Raw genomic sequence first — 15,666 nt, 5'->3', positions numbered from 1 at the left:
ACAGACCAAAATCGTCAATTTAATTGGAAAGCAAACATTTTATGTGTCTAAACTAGCTACTTTAAGGTTAAGTTAATTTTCTGTTAGATAACAGTTTATCTAAATCTTATTTAATCTAATATATATATATATATATTAGATTAAATAAGCCTTTAACACGCCTTATTCATGTAAAGTGCCTTATAACACATTAAAATCATGAATCATACCCTAATATTTCTATAAAATCATAAGCAGAATCATAGGACACTGTCATAACAGTTATCTGATGCAATCACAACATTTACAGCAAACAATAAAAAAACTTCCAATGGCTTTTTGTCAGTGCGCATGCGCAGTGCGTGGGGCTCCAGGACAGGCTCCACGTCTGAACACGAGCTCGTCTCAGCCAATCACCGGCGGCCACAGTGTGTTTGGAAACAACACACGCAAATACTTCATGGCTTATGAGCAGACCGAAACTTCTTGAATCAGGAAGGAACCTCGGTACCTTTCACTATCGTGTCATCATTGCCTGATCGAGTCGCGAAGTCTTTGACAATTATTGCAGATATTTAATGCGCTTCTTAATATAGTTCTAGTTGGTTTGACTAAGAACGAAAATGGAAGACTGTAAGGTCTTGGATAAAGAGATGATCTCGCTGGTCATTAAAACGCCCAATCAGTTTCACGGCGATCAGCTGATCGAGGGAGTTCGCGTGGAGTGGACCGTGAAAGACCTCAAATGTTACCTCTCCAAGGTTTATCCCACCAACCCGGTAGGTTTGGATTGGTTTCTTATCCTGTAGATATCGGTTTACATCTGGCGAGCCGCCAGCATTCCTCAACAGACACAAAGCCACTATGGCTGAACTGACTGTCAGTCATTTGCCCTCTATAAACAAGACTAGACTTCTTTCATATTTTTAGTTAATTAATTATCACATTATTCCTCCACTGTGTAAGCTATTTGCATCACATGGACGCATATTCAGTAGGTAAATGTGGAAACTTTGTGAAGAAAAACACTGCGTGTATTTCCTCTAAAAATGTTTTTACTTCTCACAAACGTAAGATAAATATAATGCTGTATACTGATGTTCTAGGCCATGTTTGACTTTTGAACTCATTTTCACAGGCTGAGAAAGACCAAAGACTCATTTACTCAGGCAAGCTGCTTCAGGACAACCTGCTTCTGAGTGATGTTTTCTCAAAGGTGAGGGACTTTACCATCTGTGGGGATGCTTTCATTTCAGGCATTTCAACAATAGACCTGTAAACATTTTTTACTTGCTATAGAATTGTATCTTTACCCAAAAGTGAAATTAAAAACCTGTATTTGAATTCCAGGTTTTAATGTTTACAATTTTAGTTTTATTATTATTTTCTTAAGAAATTTAATTGATTTCTCAAAAACAAACTTGAAAGTTATCATTTTAATTATTTAAATGATTAAATGTATACATATTATATATAGTAAGTAACATATAATACGCAATATCATATATATTTTTATGTATAATTTATTGTTAGAATATGTTGGTTATAATAATATATTAATCATTTTTTATCATTAAAACAAGTTATATTTTAAAGTAATTATACATATGTATTTTATCAAAAAAAATCTATAAATAATACTCTATATAAGCAGTAGCATCGTCCAGAAATTACTACCAAAAGTAATCATAAATAGTTTTATTTGGATTTATTACTTATGACTGCATTTAGAGTAGAGATGAAGATTTTTTTTTTTGTGTCCCTGGAACATAATTCAGGGTAAAAAAGATTCAGCATATGAATTCAGTTGTCCCGAAAGGCAGGGGTGTTGGTAAAACACTGCTGTTTATTTTCATTGTGTATGTCAAAGATAAAAAAAACTAAGTAAAATTGGTGGACCCACAGACGCATCTTGTTCTGTATCCTCAGCCTGATACTCTTGTGCTGTAGTCGGTTCTATTTCAAAGCCGTTTAGAGAAGTGACACTTGGCAGCCTCTCGTGTGAGATGTTTATTTGAAAGTAGGACATTTATTGTTACATGCTGAAAACCTGTCACCTGATAGACATACATGCCATCAAAGAGTGACACATATTCCAGATCAAAACAATGACAGTCACATGGCTTACCAACCAAAGCTTTCTCTTTCACAAAATGATAGTTCCCTTGGTGAATGTCTATGCCACCTCAAAAAGCACGTTACCACATGCTTCTTTCAAAAGAACTGAAAAACTCAACTTCTTTTTTCTACAGGTTCCTTCAGAACCCAAGCCCATTCTTCACCTGGTGTGTGCTGTGAGACCCCAGCCTGCTGCCCAACTTGGAGCAAGACCCAAAGTACTTTTTCCTGCTATTTATTTTATTTTAGGCTTTAACCATGTGGTAAGACTTTATTCAGTGGTACATGTAAAAACAGACATTCAGTTTATAGTTTTCAAGTCCTAAATTTAGCTTCAAGGCCGTATGTTTGATCAGCTTACAGTATGTTCAGTGGAACTGAGATGTGTCGGCCTGCTGTCTCTCAAGGGAGGGCTGTGCTTCAGTTGGGTGGAGATATCACCACACAGCTACTTACTTCCTGTTCCTTTCTGCATCCTTGTTTGCATAAACAAATGCTGTAGCAATTTTCAAATGAATTTTCATAGTGTCTCTTGCACCTGCTCTGGTCTTCTGACTCAGATCAAATATGTTCTTTCTCAAATCTTTGGTGTAGGTGACATCTACAGCAGAGAGTTCCCAGCCCTCCCCACTAACTGCTAGCCAAAGCTCAGAGTCTTCAGAACCATCCGTGACCTCTGTACCCTCCATGGATGGCCTTAGACAGCGAGGTCAAGCCGCCTGGCCTGGCACTAACACGTCTACGTGAGTTTTTTTTTCCTTCAAATTAAAATTCATTGCAATGAGTATTAAAAATGTATGAATGTTAATGTGTAAATTAAACGTTCGCCTTCATTCACAGGCCTGTAACAGCAGCAATGACCCATCCAGCCTTCCCCACGTACTCCCTTTACAGTCCACAACAGCTCCTGTGGTTGCAGCAGATGTATGCCTGCCAGTACTACATGCAATAGTAAGTACACAGACATACTAAATTATAGGACTGCACAATCTGGGGGAAAAATTTAATTGCAATTTTTCTTATTAAAATTTTTAAAATGCATGTTGGTAAAATATTATTATTATTACTTTGTAGGGCTTCATAATTTGGCTATAATTTTATTATTATAATATTTCCCTGTAAAATAAAGAGCATTAAGAAATATTATTTAATAACTTGATTATACATAACTGTAAAATTACAGTACTAATATTTATTTCTTCCAGTTATATTTAGCTGAACAAAAGGGTTCGTTATGCTGCTTGATACTGTAAACTTGTATTTCTTATCGTATTTTTTAAAAATATTTTATTCCAAACTGGTATTTCTCTGTAAAATAAAAAAAGACTATTTAAAAAAAAATTATAATAGAATGTGTTGATTGTATATAACTGCAAAATTACAATAATACTATTTATAGCTTCAGGTTTCTCTTCCAGTTATTTTTAGCTTTATAAAACAGCTCATTAAGGTCCTTGATATTGCAAACTGGTATTTCTTATGTTATTTTAATATTTAATTATAAACACTGGTTTGTAGCATAAATACCTTTATTGCTTACTGCCCTTTATTCAAGTTATTTTCACTGCATTTACTGTAAAACAAGCTGTTCTGAGAAACTGAAAACACTGGACTATGAATTGCTCGCGTGTAAAAAAAAAAAACAGTGCCGTGTTGTTTCTGAATTACTTAACGGATATATTTAATTAAATCACAGCCTTTGCAGAATTAAAAAGCCATATAATGATTTTGGTTTACGATTAATAGTGCAGTTCTACTATAGTATTAAACTGGTGTTCACTCTGAGAATGAACCGTGTCTTTCAGTCATGCTGCCATGGCAGCCGCCGCCTCCACTCCAATGGCCGCCCCGGCTTCCTCACTCCCTGTTGGCCCTCATCAAGCTGCTGTACCTGCAGCCTTACCCAATCAAGGCCCCATCAACGACTTGCCCGCTAATCAGAATGCCCCAGGTCCTGCATTCATCAACCCAGAGGGAGCCAATCAGAATCTGCGAATGAATGCCCAGGGTGGGCCTGTGATGGAAGATGAGGAGGACATGAACCGCGATTGGCTGGATTGGGTGTACACCGCATCCAGATTGGGTGTCTTCCTGAGCATCATGTACTTCTATTCGAGCGTGAGCCGCTTCATCCTGGTCATGAGCAGCCTGGTTATTATGTACCTGTAAGTTTAAGCTTTAATACCAAATGTTTTTATTATATTTAGTACCTTTGGTGGTTAGTGTTTTTAAATCTTTTTTGGGGTTTGGACTACATTGGTTGTGCTGTATGTTTTTGATTCACTAAAAAAAGAACTAGTTCATTAGAGTCATTTGTTTGGGAATTGGACTAAACTGGGGTGCATTTCTCAAAAGCAACTATGGTCTCAAGTTCCCTCGTTACCAATAGAGTTCAACAGAACTAACGACCATAGTTAGCTAATGATGCTTTTGGGAAACACACCCCTGTTTGTGCTGTATGTTGGTGATTTCCTAAAAAATAAGCAGTTCCTAAGACTCATTTGTTGAGGAATTGGACTACTTTTCAAAAGAGTTGTTTGGGGAATTGGACTACACTGGTTGTGCTGTACATTTTTGCTTCTCAAAAATGAAGCACCTCTTAAAAGTAATTCGTTCAGGAATCAGAATATTTGGTTTCACTGTATCTTTTTTTCTTGTGATGCCACTGAATTATTGATCAGGTATCTCTGTATGAGAGTTTTAATACATAGTTTTGTCCATGTCATCTGCAAACAGGTCTTTGGGATCTGTAAACAGGTTCTCGATGGAGTCTGTAAACACAGTTACACCCTCAGTTATGTAACTTCAAGCTCTGAGCCATTTGTCAACAGACAAACTCACACGCATGCAGTCCTGAGCAATATGAAAGGAATGAGTAGTTTATGCGAGAAGTAGTAGACGGGGTTTTTTCTGATAAGAAAGAAAACATCTGCCTGTATATGACTGCAGATTGGTTGGGGGAATTCTGGAATTAATTTGGTTAAACTCCATCTATTATAACTGATGAACTTCTGATATTTTATCACTGCAAACATGGCAGTTTGCTGCTCTGTAGAATAGTGCATGGCACTCCAGCAAGCATTATCTTGATCTTGGGTGTTCAGTGTGATAATCTTATCTCCTCCATGTTACAAACTTGACCCAACCTGCCATAAAAACAGTCTGAGCCACCTCTTGTGAGTTAGTAATGTATAAATGTGAAGAGTTGGCTGGCTTTTTAAAAAATAAACGGTGTCATTTTAATGCAAATGGAGTTAATGTAGGCCTGAATGCCTTTTTGTAGCTTTTCTAATGGTTATTTTTAGGGATGCACGATATTGGAATTCTGCCGATATTCGATATGCCGATATTTTTCAACTCATTTTGGTCGATATCGATGCCGATACCGATATATTTCTTTTGTTTGGAAACAACACCAAGTCTCTCCTGTGCAGAAATTATAAGCAAAATATTATTAATTTTGGTTCGTTTTTAACAAGAACTTATTTATTAGAATTAAATAAAAAATAATAAAGGTTTTTTAACAGTACATTGAAGCTTTGAAAATAAATTAACTATATCAATCGCTGCATTTTTTCCCCCAGAAAGATGCAGTGTTAACCCTAATATTTTATTTTAAGATTTAACATTTGTAGATGGTCTAAAACAAAAGAGTTGTAAAAATTCTGAAAATCTTTTAGAGCTCATGATTTGTTTAAAAAATAAAACGTTACACATTAATGAATAAATCAGTATATATAAAATTATTTAATTTACAAGTGTCATGTTTGGGATTTTTTTTTTTTTTTTTTTTTTTTTCCATGTAAGCTATAGCTTCTGACCATTAAATCAAAACATACTTATTTTATTACATCAATTACTGCTTTATTTAATCAGAAACGCAGTCTAAATGTTATTTGTGTAGGCTATTTTACTTTTAATTTAATTAGAGGTAGGCCAACAGCGCCCCTACTATTAAAACTACTTACCGAACGGGCATTAGGACCTGGGGGAGGCTGTCACTGCTGCCGCTGCTTGTGCTATAACTGTTTACTCTATCCCACACCAAACGTGTCATTCTGTACATGCCTTCACACATTAAATGCAGCGATCCAAAACAGTCAATCTATTCATCATTCAGACAAAACTTTGTTTCAAGAATGAGCCACATTGCTGACGTGATCTAATCGCTAGCACACCCTGAGCACATACGAGTTAACCCCTTCCCCTTATCGGCAAGACATATCGGCATAATTTTGCATGTCAGGCCGATGCCGATATTTACATTTAAAGTCATTATCGGCCGATTTCGATATCAGTCCGATAATATCGTGCATCCCTAGTTATTTTTCTCTCTTTCAGACACACAGCAGGCTGGTTTCCTTTTAGACGGAGACCCCAAGATAGGCCTCACAATATGCCTGCACCTGAGGTCATTCAGAACCAACAAAACCAAAATGAGGACCGACATCCAGGACCTGTGAGTCAACATTTCTATTTAAGAAAGCAAATTAGAAAATAATTAGTTTTACTTGAATAAGTGGAGTGTGTAGGCGTGAATGCACTTATTTATTCTCATTTTGTCTTGAAGGTACCGCCCCCTGTTGAAGTGGAGGATGCTGGTGTTGCTGAACCCGCCATTACGGCAGTGTCTGTTCCCCCAGTTAGACCACCCATCCTATGGACAGCCTGGGTGTTTTTCAAAGCCTTTTTTGCTTCTCTGATACCTGAGGGTCCACAGGGTGTTGCAAATTGATCCAGAAAAAGTCGGACAAAATTGGACTCCAGAGTCCTTGACCATTTAGACTGGACATTATAAAAAAAAGGCTACAAGTCCTAGAAGCGGTAGCACTTTCCAGTCCTTTGGCTATGTGACCAATGGTTGCACATTCTGTATAGACAAGATTTTGGACATGGAGTTGTAAATATTGCTGGACATTTTTTTGCACAGCACTTTAGATAACCGCAACGACTAGAATCAGTGATACCAGTCTCCTGGCCTGATCCTCTTATATAGGCTCCTGTCAACAGGGTTTAATTTTCTTGAAGTGCTCTACGATGAGTGATCCAAGGATTAAACTCATGGGATTATTTTATTAAGGTTCTAGTATGATGGACAACGAAGGCCATATATTGATTTTGTTCTAAGTGCATGAATAGAAGGAGGGTGAATGGGAGAATGCATTTGTGGCACTTTGATGCTAATGGTGTTTATGCAAGTAAAGTATGCTTACACGTTCTATTCTTAATTGTGTTCCACCTGTGAAATGAGTAATGTTAATATTTATGAAGGAGGTTTGGTATGCATTCAAGTATTTGTGAGCAGAATTTGCAATTCAATGAGCAGTGAAGAGTTTGTTGTTGACCTCTGGATAAAAAGAAGTCGAGCAAACCTCACTTTAAATTTAGCATCTTCTTTACATGAAGGAGCTGCACTTTGGTACCTGAAAGAACAGAAATTAAGAGAGTAATAGTTCTGAGAGACTTAAAAATAGGTTTTTAATCTGGTATTTATCAACTCTGACTGTAGCATTACTGTCATTTCATTTCATGTATAAAATAGCTTTATTAACATTATTAAGAATCCTCTTTGTACCTGGAAAACAACAAATAAACACACTTTCTGCGTTTCAGTTTTACTTTGAAAAGTCTAATATAATATAATGTGTGTTGAATTCTGTTTGGGTAGGTTTTGTTTTCTCTCCCGATTTAATTTTAGTTAAGGCTTTTTCTTATTAATTTTTTTTTTCTTGAACCATAAACTGCCTGTTCATTTAAACACACTTCTTAAAATTTTAGATTTTAAAATGTCATGTAGCCTACATACATACCTTAATCCACCTGAAATATCAGTGAGATTTCTGCCACATCACAGACCTACGTAATGCAATTGTAGCTCGTTTTGGTTTAGCATTTACACATCGCGTTACAAATTGAGTCTCCATTGTGTTATATATGAACGTGAGATCCGTAAACATGGCGATGCACGAAGTGTTTTTAATTCTCTAAAACTATTCAATAATGCATTGTGTTGCATATACACTGACATTCTGATGAATACTGTAGCTTGACTACACAACCTGCTACCTGCTAAAATTCTTATCTAAATCTGGCTGTTGTTGGTTCTCATCTGGTAAGCATCAGAGCTTGTTTCGTGTGGCTTGTCAACATGTTCGTCTCCAAAGCCATTTCCTGTGGACTCCTGTGGTAATGATGTCCCAGTGGATTTCTATTATTTATCTACGCAAGTGTCCATTTTCAGAAATTACAGGACTACTCTAAAACGTTGAGTTAAATAAAGGGTATTCTGTCTGTACTTTACACCTTCTCATGAGCTTGTCCACCTACATGGTCTTTGGCCTACTCTTGTCCACTCTGTCCTCTGACCGTATCTTTTATTTGTTTTGTACAGCAGAATGCTCGGAAAAACACAAAAAATGTCCTTTGCACTGTTGACTGTCCTCCAGTAACCTTGAACAACATGTGCTAGTCGACCCCAGCCAGGGGCAGTTCCATGTTCTCTCTTGTTCTCCAGAAGAGGGGCATGGCAAATCACACATTACAGGGCCTGTCCACCCCCCTCTTCCATTGAGGCTACCTCTGGATCTGTCCCTCCTCCTCAGATACTTGCTGAATGGAAACAGAGCTCTTTTGAAAGAGAAGCCTGAATATCTGTGAAAGACAGGGGCTCATCTGTGTTTTTCAGATTTGTTAAGATGGAGAGGAGTGCTGCGCTGCTCCTGGTTCTTGCTCTGGTCAAAATTTGTTGTTGTTGTCTGGATCCTCCCGCTGCCTACAGGTTTACAGGAGCAGTTTGCAGGCTTACCTATCCAGCCGCTGTAGTTCGTAAGTACGCCCTTGTTGATTTCTGTACTATAGCCAGATGTTTCTTGTGAGTATATGATTATGATTTGATGTTCATTACTTTTATTACATAACCTAATTCATTCAAAGCAACTAAATTGAAAATTGTTGGTATAACAATTTTTTTTTTTTAATATATTTAAACCTAAAATATTTACTTGAAGTGTCCCATGAGATTTTAATTGAATATTTTAACACAGTCACATGGTTGCGTGATGCTGATTAAAGGGGGCATAACACACAGTTTCATCCAATCTCATGTTAATCTTAAGTACCTATAGAATAGTACTGCGTCCTTCATATCTCCAAAAAGTTTTTATTTTTATCATATTTATAAAAGAAAATTACAGCTTTAAGATTCTCTCCGAAAAAAGCCGAGTTCCTCAGGCGCACCGTGGGCGGAGCTAAAGAGCAAGGAGCACTTGAGCGCCTTGAAAACAAATCACAGACATTTGATGCCATCTGCAGTTCTGAATCATGACCGGGATCTTTTATAGTTGGGACTGCTCCATCTTTCAGTATCAAACGATATGTAAATCCAGCGTCGAACTGGGCCTGTTTATAAAACGTTCGTCAACAAACACACTTGAGAAACTCCATTGCTGCCCCGGAAAAATAAACTGCATCCACTGTTCACGTAACGCTGGGTTCTTTTGGGAAGCTGAACAAGGTTATTTTTCCCTCACAACCAAAAACACACTTCTTTAGAAACATTCTTTCTTCCGGAGCGCTGGTCCATGTGTGCACGGCGCGCTCTTCCGTGAGAAATGTCTATATAAGGAGTTCCACCGTCGTTTACGTCAGCAAGAGCTATGATTGAAAAAATCTTTCCGAAACTTGTACGAACCCGGAAGTAAGATTTTTGGCACAGAAATACTCTGTCATACTTCCAAATCTGTTTTGAAACTTTGGCCATGCTTGGCATGAGAATCCAACTCTTTAACAGTGTAAACAACTCTTGAGTGCAAGAAACAGCATGAATAAAATATTCAGGTAAACAATTAAATATTTAATCTTTTTTAGTAAGTGTTTTATTTTTAAAAAATATTTAAATTAAACATTTTAAATAATTTGATTAATTATTCTCATCAACTCACAACCCCTCTGTAGCTCTCCAGAGTTTTGGAAAACCCTGGACTTGAGAATAAATATCTCCCTTCCTTGATTCCTCAGTGAATGAGAAAACTACTGAAGTCATACAGGCTGCTTTTCAGCATGCCAAATATCCCAGCGTAGAGGGACAACGATCAATAGGCTTTGGGACGGTGAAATATGGATTCCACAAGTAAGGGATTCCTGAATTTGTTTGCATATTATGTAGTCCATGTCTGTGCAACATCTAGTATCTTATGACACTCTTCTTCCCACATCACCCATAGCTTAGAGATCCATAACCTTTCCATAGGAAAGAGTGAGTTTGAGCTGAAGGAGAATGAAGGAATAGGGATCTCCATTTCAAATGTTTCTGCTGTATTCAAAGGGACCATCAACTATGGTTATGGCAGCTGGCTGTGAGTGTTTCTATTTATTACCACATTTCAGGGTCAGGTTTCTGTAATAGCACAGCTGTGGTTTAACCCCATGCTCTACATATGTATTTGAAAAAAAAAAGTAAATTTAAATTCAGAAATACATTGCCATTTTGCATATTACATTGCAAATTGAATTTAGCTACACATATGCTTCCATACTTTTGTTCATATAGTATGAACTTTAAGGTTCCTTATGGTCCGCCTGTAATGAAATCACATGCTTATATTTCAGTTACAGCATGACTTTTGTTTGTCAAAATTATGAAAAATTTTCAACAAATGGTCTATGAAAGAAGGTGCTTGGCCTTCAGTTTTATTTATTTTTTATTTTAATTTTTTTGTTATTTTCAATAAATAAGCATTAATTACACATAAAAAAACTTTTGTCCAAAAATCATAAAAAAGAAACTCTAATCATAAAAAAGAAACTCTGCCAGAATATCTAATTGTCACTAGATTTACAGTAGCTGTCACTCAATATAAACTACCTTGTTGAGACCAAATGTTAATTTGTAAATATTGTTGAGCTTCATTGCTGTTTAAAATAAACTTTATTTTTCATAAGTAAAAAATATATATTTTTTGCTTTGTTTAAATATCTATTTGATCTGTTTAGGTAACTATGTTGAACAAAACAACATTTAAAAAAATTGAGAAAATGTAATGTGAGAATTTATGCATTGCAATTTATTTATATTTTTATATTTATATATTTTGCATTGCAATTTATGCTATTTATTTATGTAGAAAGGGATCAAATTATGACACTTTTAACGCATATTGCATTTAAAAATGTAGAATTTTTTTATGTAATGTAAACAAAAATTTTCATAAGTTAAAGAAAATATTTGATCTGTTAAAATATCTATTTGATCTGTTTAGGTAACTATGTTGAATAAAACATAAAAAAAAAAAGAGAGAGAAATGTAATGAGACTATTTGTGACCCTGGACCACAAAACCAGTCTTAAGTGTAAATTTTTCAAAATTGAGATTTCTACATCATCTGAAAGCTGAATGAATAAGTTTCCGTTGATGTATGTTTTGTTATGATAGGACAATATTTGGCTGAGATACAACTATTTGAAAATCTGGAATCTTGAGGGTGCAAAAAAATCAAAATATTGAGAAAATCGCCTTTAAATTTGTCCAAATGAAGTTCTTAGCAATGCATATTACTAATCAAAAAAGGAAGTTTTGATATATTTATGGTAAGAAATTTACAAAATATCTTCATGGAATATGATCTTTACTTAATATCCTAATGATTTTTGGCATAAAAGAAAAATGTATAATTTTGACCCTTACAATGTATTTTTGGCTATTGCTACAAATATACCCCAGCGACTTAAGACTGGTTTTGTGGTCCAGGGTCACAATAGTAAAATGAATGTCACATTACATCAAAGTAACATTGCCATATTCTTTCATATACAGACTCAACATAAAACAGTCAGTGGATTTTGAAGTAGAGTCACAAATTGACCTGGTCATCAATCCAAAACTATGTGAGTGAATCCCATTCTGTTTAGACAGCTCTGTTTGACATGAAATACTTAATCTTGAAACTGGCTCTACTTTTCTCTGAAAAAAGTTGTGTTTGTGTGTTAGACTGTGGAAAGGGCAAAGTGGCTGCAGACACATCAGACTGTTACCTCACGTTTCACAAACTGAAGCTGCTTCTGCAGGGAGACAAAGAGTGAGTTCAACATTTCATATTACTCAGACACACTAGAAGTGATTATTTATATCTTTTGATGTATATCTAGGTCAAAGTCAGTTGTCTTTGCCTATGAGTAAAGAACACTTCCTGGAGATCAATTGTCATATTTTCCATCTGTATGCGCTGTTAATTTGCAAGAGCATTTAAATGGCTTTCATTCTGACTGTGTGCAGGCCTGGCTGGCTGAAAAGAATGTTCACAGATATTGTGACTTTCACAGTGAAGTTAGTAGTGAAGTCACAGGTGAGTGTGTCTAGTGTTATTCTATATGATTCTGCTCTCATTTTTCAAATGGTGAGACAGAACATTAGATCTGAGCAAAGTACTCAATTGTATGTGTCAACACTCCATTAGTAGACTGTCCTGTCGTTTAACAAAATGATTGGGGTTCCTTTCTCTAACAGATCTGTAAGGAAATAAACAATGTGGCTAACATACTAGCAGACTTCATACAGGAGCAAGCAGGTAAAACGCCCTCATATTCTGTTCCTTTATGTAACAGCATTATGTGGTTTTGTGGTTGTTTATGCTATTATACTACTTCTCTCGCTCTCTCTCTCTGAACAGAACAGTTTCTTAGTGATGGTGACATTGGTGTGGATATCTCTGTGACTTCTTCCCCAATCATCAAATCGAATTATATTGAATCATACCATAAGGTCTGATTACAAAGATATTATATTTAAAAACTGCATTCAAACAAATGCAAATCCATTTTTCAAATCCTTTGATGTGGTTACTGTTGTTTTTCTCATGAACAGGGTTTGGTTATTTACAATAATACAAAATCAGATCTCAGCACCTCTGTGTTTAACCAGTCCCAACTGACTGAGAACCGCATGCTGTACTTCTGGTTTTCTGATGGGCTTCTTGACCCGCTAATGGCCGCTGTACACCATGATGGACGATTTATTCGCAATATCTCTGGAACAGAACTCATGGTATGAAATAATTAGATGTCTTGGAGCCGTTTATATTATGAAAGGTATATGTTATGCCCCCTTTGATGTATTATGTGCCTAGGTGTAATATAGATTTTTAACTGCAGGGGGTACATTTGAGCATACAGTGAGCATATTGATTTAGCTGCTACATGCAAAAGTGAAGAAACAAATAAATCAATAAAATATTTTTTTTACATTGAAATCCCCTGTATTGAGAAAATGTCTCTCTCTCTCTCTCTTTAACATTTACATTTAGTCATTTATTAGATGCTTTTATCCAAAACAAATATGTTTGGGAGTTAAAAATCTAGTGAGATAGAGCTGCCCATGTAGTTTTATATTAATATAACTATAATAACCTTCATATAAAACTAAGATGTGTTTTTAGGCATCTTCTCTTTCTTGTGTCTCTCTGTTGCAGGATCTGTTTCAGACAGAGCTGTCCTCAGCCAGGCCTGAATTGTTGAACAAGGTACTAAAACACTCATTACAATATTCAAACCACACGAAGGGGAGGAAATGACTGTCACATTTTATACTGCCATAGGAACATGCAAATAAATGTTTCCATTTGAAGCACACCGACTTTCATTTAAAACAGCACCTGTGTGTTTGTGGGAGTGTGATGGCTTTCTACTTTCTCTTCAGTGGCTGTCCTCCGAGGGTCCGATGTTAATGGCAAGGAGTGTGTCAGTTCCACACATGTGGACCACCACAGAGGGCACATCTGTCAGAGCTGTGGCTGGAGTCGAGCTCTTATTGAACAGTCAAGACATGCCAGCACTTTATTTTGAGACAGTAAGCTAAAACACATTAGGAGCCACGCCCTAACATAAGCAAATGATAGATAGATAGATAGATAGATAGATAGATAGATAGATTACAAAATACATTTATGGTTTTTATTGGATCTGTGATTACAGGATGTGACAGTTGTTGTAAATGCCTCATATGCAGAGAAGAAACTAATTCTGAAGGCCACTGCAGAGCGGTAAGTTATAAAGGATACATAACGATGAATTCTACAAAATGACATTAAAAAATATTTTTTTCTTATTTCAAATTTCAGTGCCTGATTTAATTTTTTTTCTGTTTTGTGACAATCATAGTATATCTATAACAAACATTTCCACATCAGAAGGACCCACTGAGGTGAGAATAAAAAAATATTTTATTGGTTACAAATGTATTAAATATTAAATTTTTTATTGGTTACAAATGTATTTTTATGCATAAATGTTATATGATCTCCTTAAAGATGGAGGAGAACTTGAGATGTTATCTTCAGGAGGCTGTGGAAAAAATGGGAATCCCCAAAGTCATATCATGTAAGTCTGACCACCATAGCCAAGCAGTGAGCATGTCAATCATGTATTCCTTTCTTCATATTTGATGTCTGTCCTCAGACCTAGAGCCAGAATTAACTGCTTTGATGGATGAACAGGGACTCAATCTCTTTGACGTAATCAATCCTGAAGTTTTACCACAGGATGTGAGTATATTACACTTCTAGATATGCTTTGAATATGTTATCAATGGTAACTGTCAATTTGTATTTAACAGTGGCCACATGCATCACATTATATGATACAGCAGAGTATCAAAAAAATAATTTCAACACTTTGAATGGTTACATTGTTGTTTTATTTCTTTAATTGTGCATTTATAGGGGTATGTGATAGTCCAGCTGGATTTTGGTTTTCCACAACATCTGCTGGTGGAATTCCTCAAAAGAACGCTGAATTGACAGTCTTGTCTCAATTGACTGGATCTCATGCAAAGACACTTACAGACGTGCACACATACACCACATAAACAAAAAGTATATTATAACTGCATTTCTGCCATTATGGCTTGTATGTAAAGAACTTTAATGCTTCGTGTAGCTGTTCAGTGTTCAGTGTTTTGTAAATATGAACGTGTGAGTCACAATGATCTAGTTTTACGACCTTCAGTAATATGATCTCATGACCTCCAAAATGCAATGTGGAGATTGTATTACCATTATTAAACATTTCCTGGTGCTGTCACACATAATTATTTGTTCCACGTTTCTGGTTAAACCTGTTTTACTTCTGAATGAAATGGGCTGTCATAGTCTTCCTTTTGAATTTTCTTTAAAACTTTATGTTGTTGTGTTTTTCACCGACTAGCCTTCATCTTGATGTCCTTATAAGGGATGCAATGATTTTATAGCACCACTAGGCGTGCAGACTACTACATTCTATACGTCAACACTCATGTCCTCAAATGCACTCTCTCTCACGAAAAGAAATGCATTGTAACGACAAACTTTATATAACGCTATTTTTGATGCATCACGGACACTTTGAAATCCATTGTGCTGCTCATCGAATCAATATAACCAAGATAGTATTAATTAACAACATAAATACTAAATTTATTGTATTCAAATGTATTGTACGTTCACTTAATATTAAAAAATTATATTTTATCTTCAACTGAATTAATTTGAATTGTATACAAAGCAATTACCCGACTTTCTTGTTCTTATAAGGGGTGCAATT

General features: G+C 35.8%; 2 protein-coding genes across 3 annotated transcripts; both read left to right on the top strand.

Annotated features, from left to right (window-relative positions):
• Positions 1–394: 394 nt before the first annotated feature.
• LOC306843122 (homocysteine-responsive endoplasmic reticulum-resident ubiquitin-like domain member 1 protein) lies at positions 395–7,733 on the top strand. 2 transcript variants are annotated; one of them, XM_079374408.1, is made up of 8 exons: positions 395–758; positions 1,118–1,195; positions 2,232–2,315; positions 2,692–2,840; positions 2,938–3,048; positions 3,903–4,262; positions 6,439–6,556; positions 6,668–7,733. In XM_079374408.1, the coding sequence occupies exons 1-8, from the start codon at positions 603–605 to the stop codon at positions 6,830–6,832; spliced, it is 1,221 nt and encodes a 406-aa protein (XP_079230534.1). In that variant the 5' UTR covers positions 395–602; the 3' UTR covers positions 6,833–7,733. The 2 variants fall into 2 exon arrangements, 1 of the variants encoding a protein (XP_079230534.1); XR_013781808.1 differs by having other exon boundaries at positions 398–758; positions 5,403–6,556; positions 6,668–7,720.
• An 876-nt stretch (positions 7,734–8,609) lies between these two features.
• LOC306842577 (cholesteryl ester transfer protein-like) lies at positions 8,610–15,628 on the top strand. The gene is made up of 16 exons (XM_079373522.1): positions 8,610–8,922; positions 10,114–10,225; positions 10,320–10,451; positions 11,909–11,979; positions 12,083–12,170; positions 12,368–12,437; positions 12,599–12,659; positions 12,762–12,853; positions 12,956–13,135; positions 13,560–13,610; positions 13,787–13,936; positions 14,062–14,129; positions 14,248–14,290; positions 14,397–14,466; positions 14,545–14,630; positions 14,808–15,628. The coding sequence occupies exons 1-16, from the start codon at positions 8,793–8,795 to the stop codon at positions 14,883–14,885; spliced, it is 1,482 nt and encodes a 493-aa protein (XP_079229648.1). The 5' UTR covers positions 8,610–8,792; the 3' UTR covers positions 14,886–15,628.
• The last annotated feature ends 38 nt before the right edge of the window (positions 15,629–15,666 follow it).

This window comes from Barbus barbus, assembly GCF_936440315.1.
Source record: "Barbus barbus genome assembly, chromosome: 23".
In the NCBI taxonomy this organism is placed as follows: Eukaryota; Metazoa; Chordata; class Actinopteri; order Cypriniformes; family Cyprinidae; genus Barbus; species Barbus barbus.
Note: the sequence above shows the minus strand (reverse complement) of the source record. Positions and strands in the feature narration are given on the sequence as shown.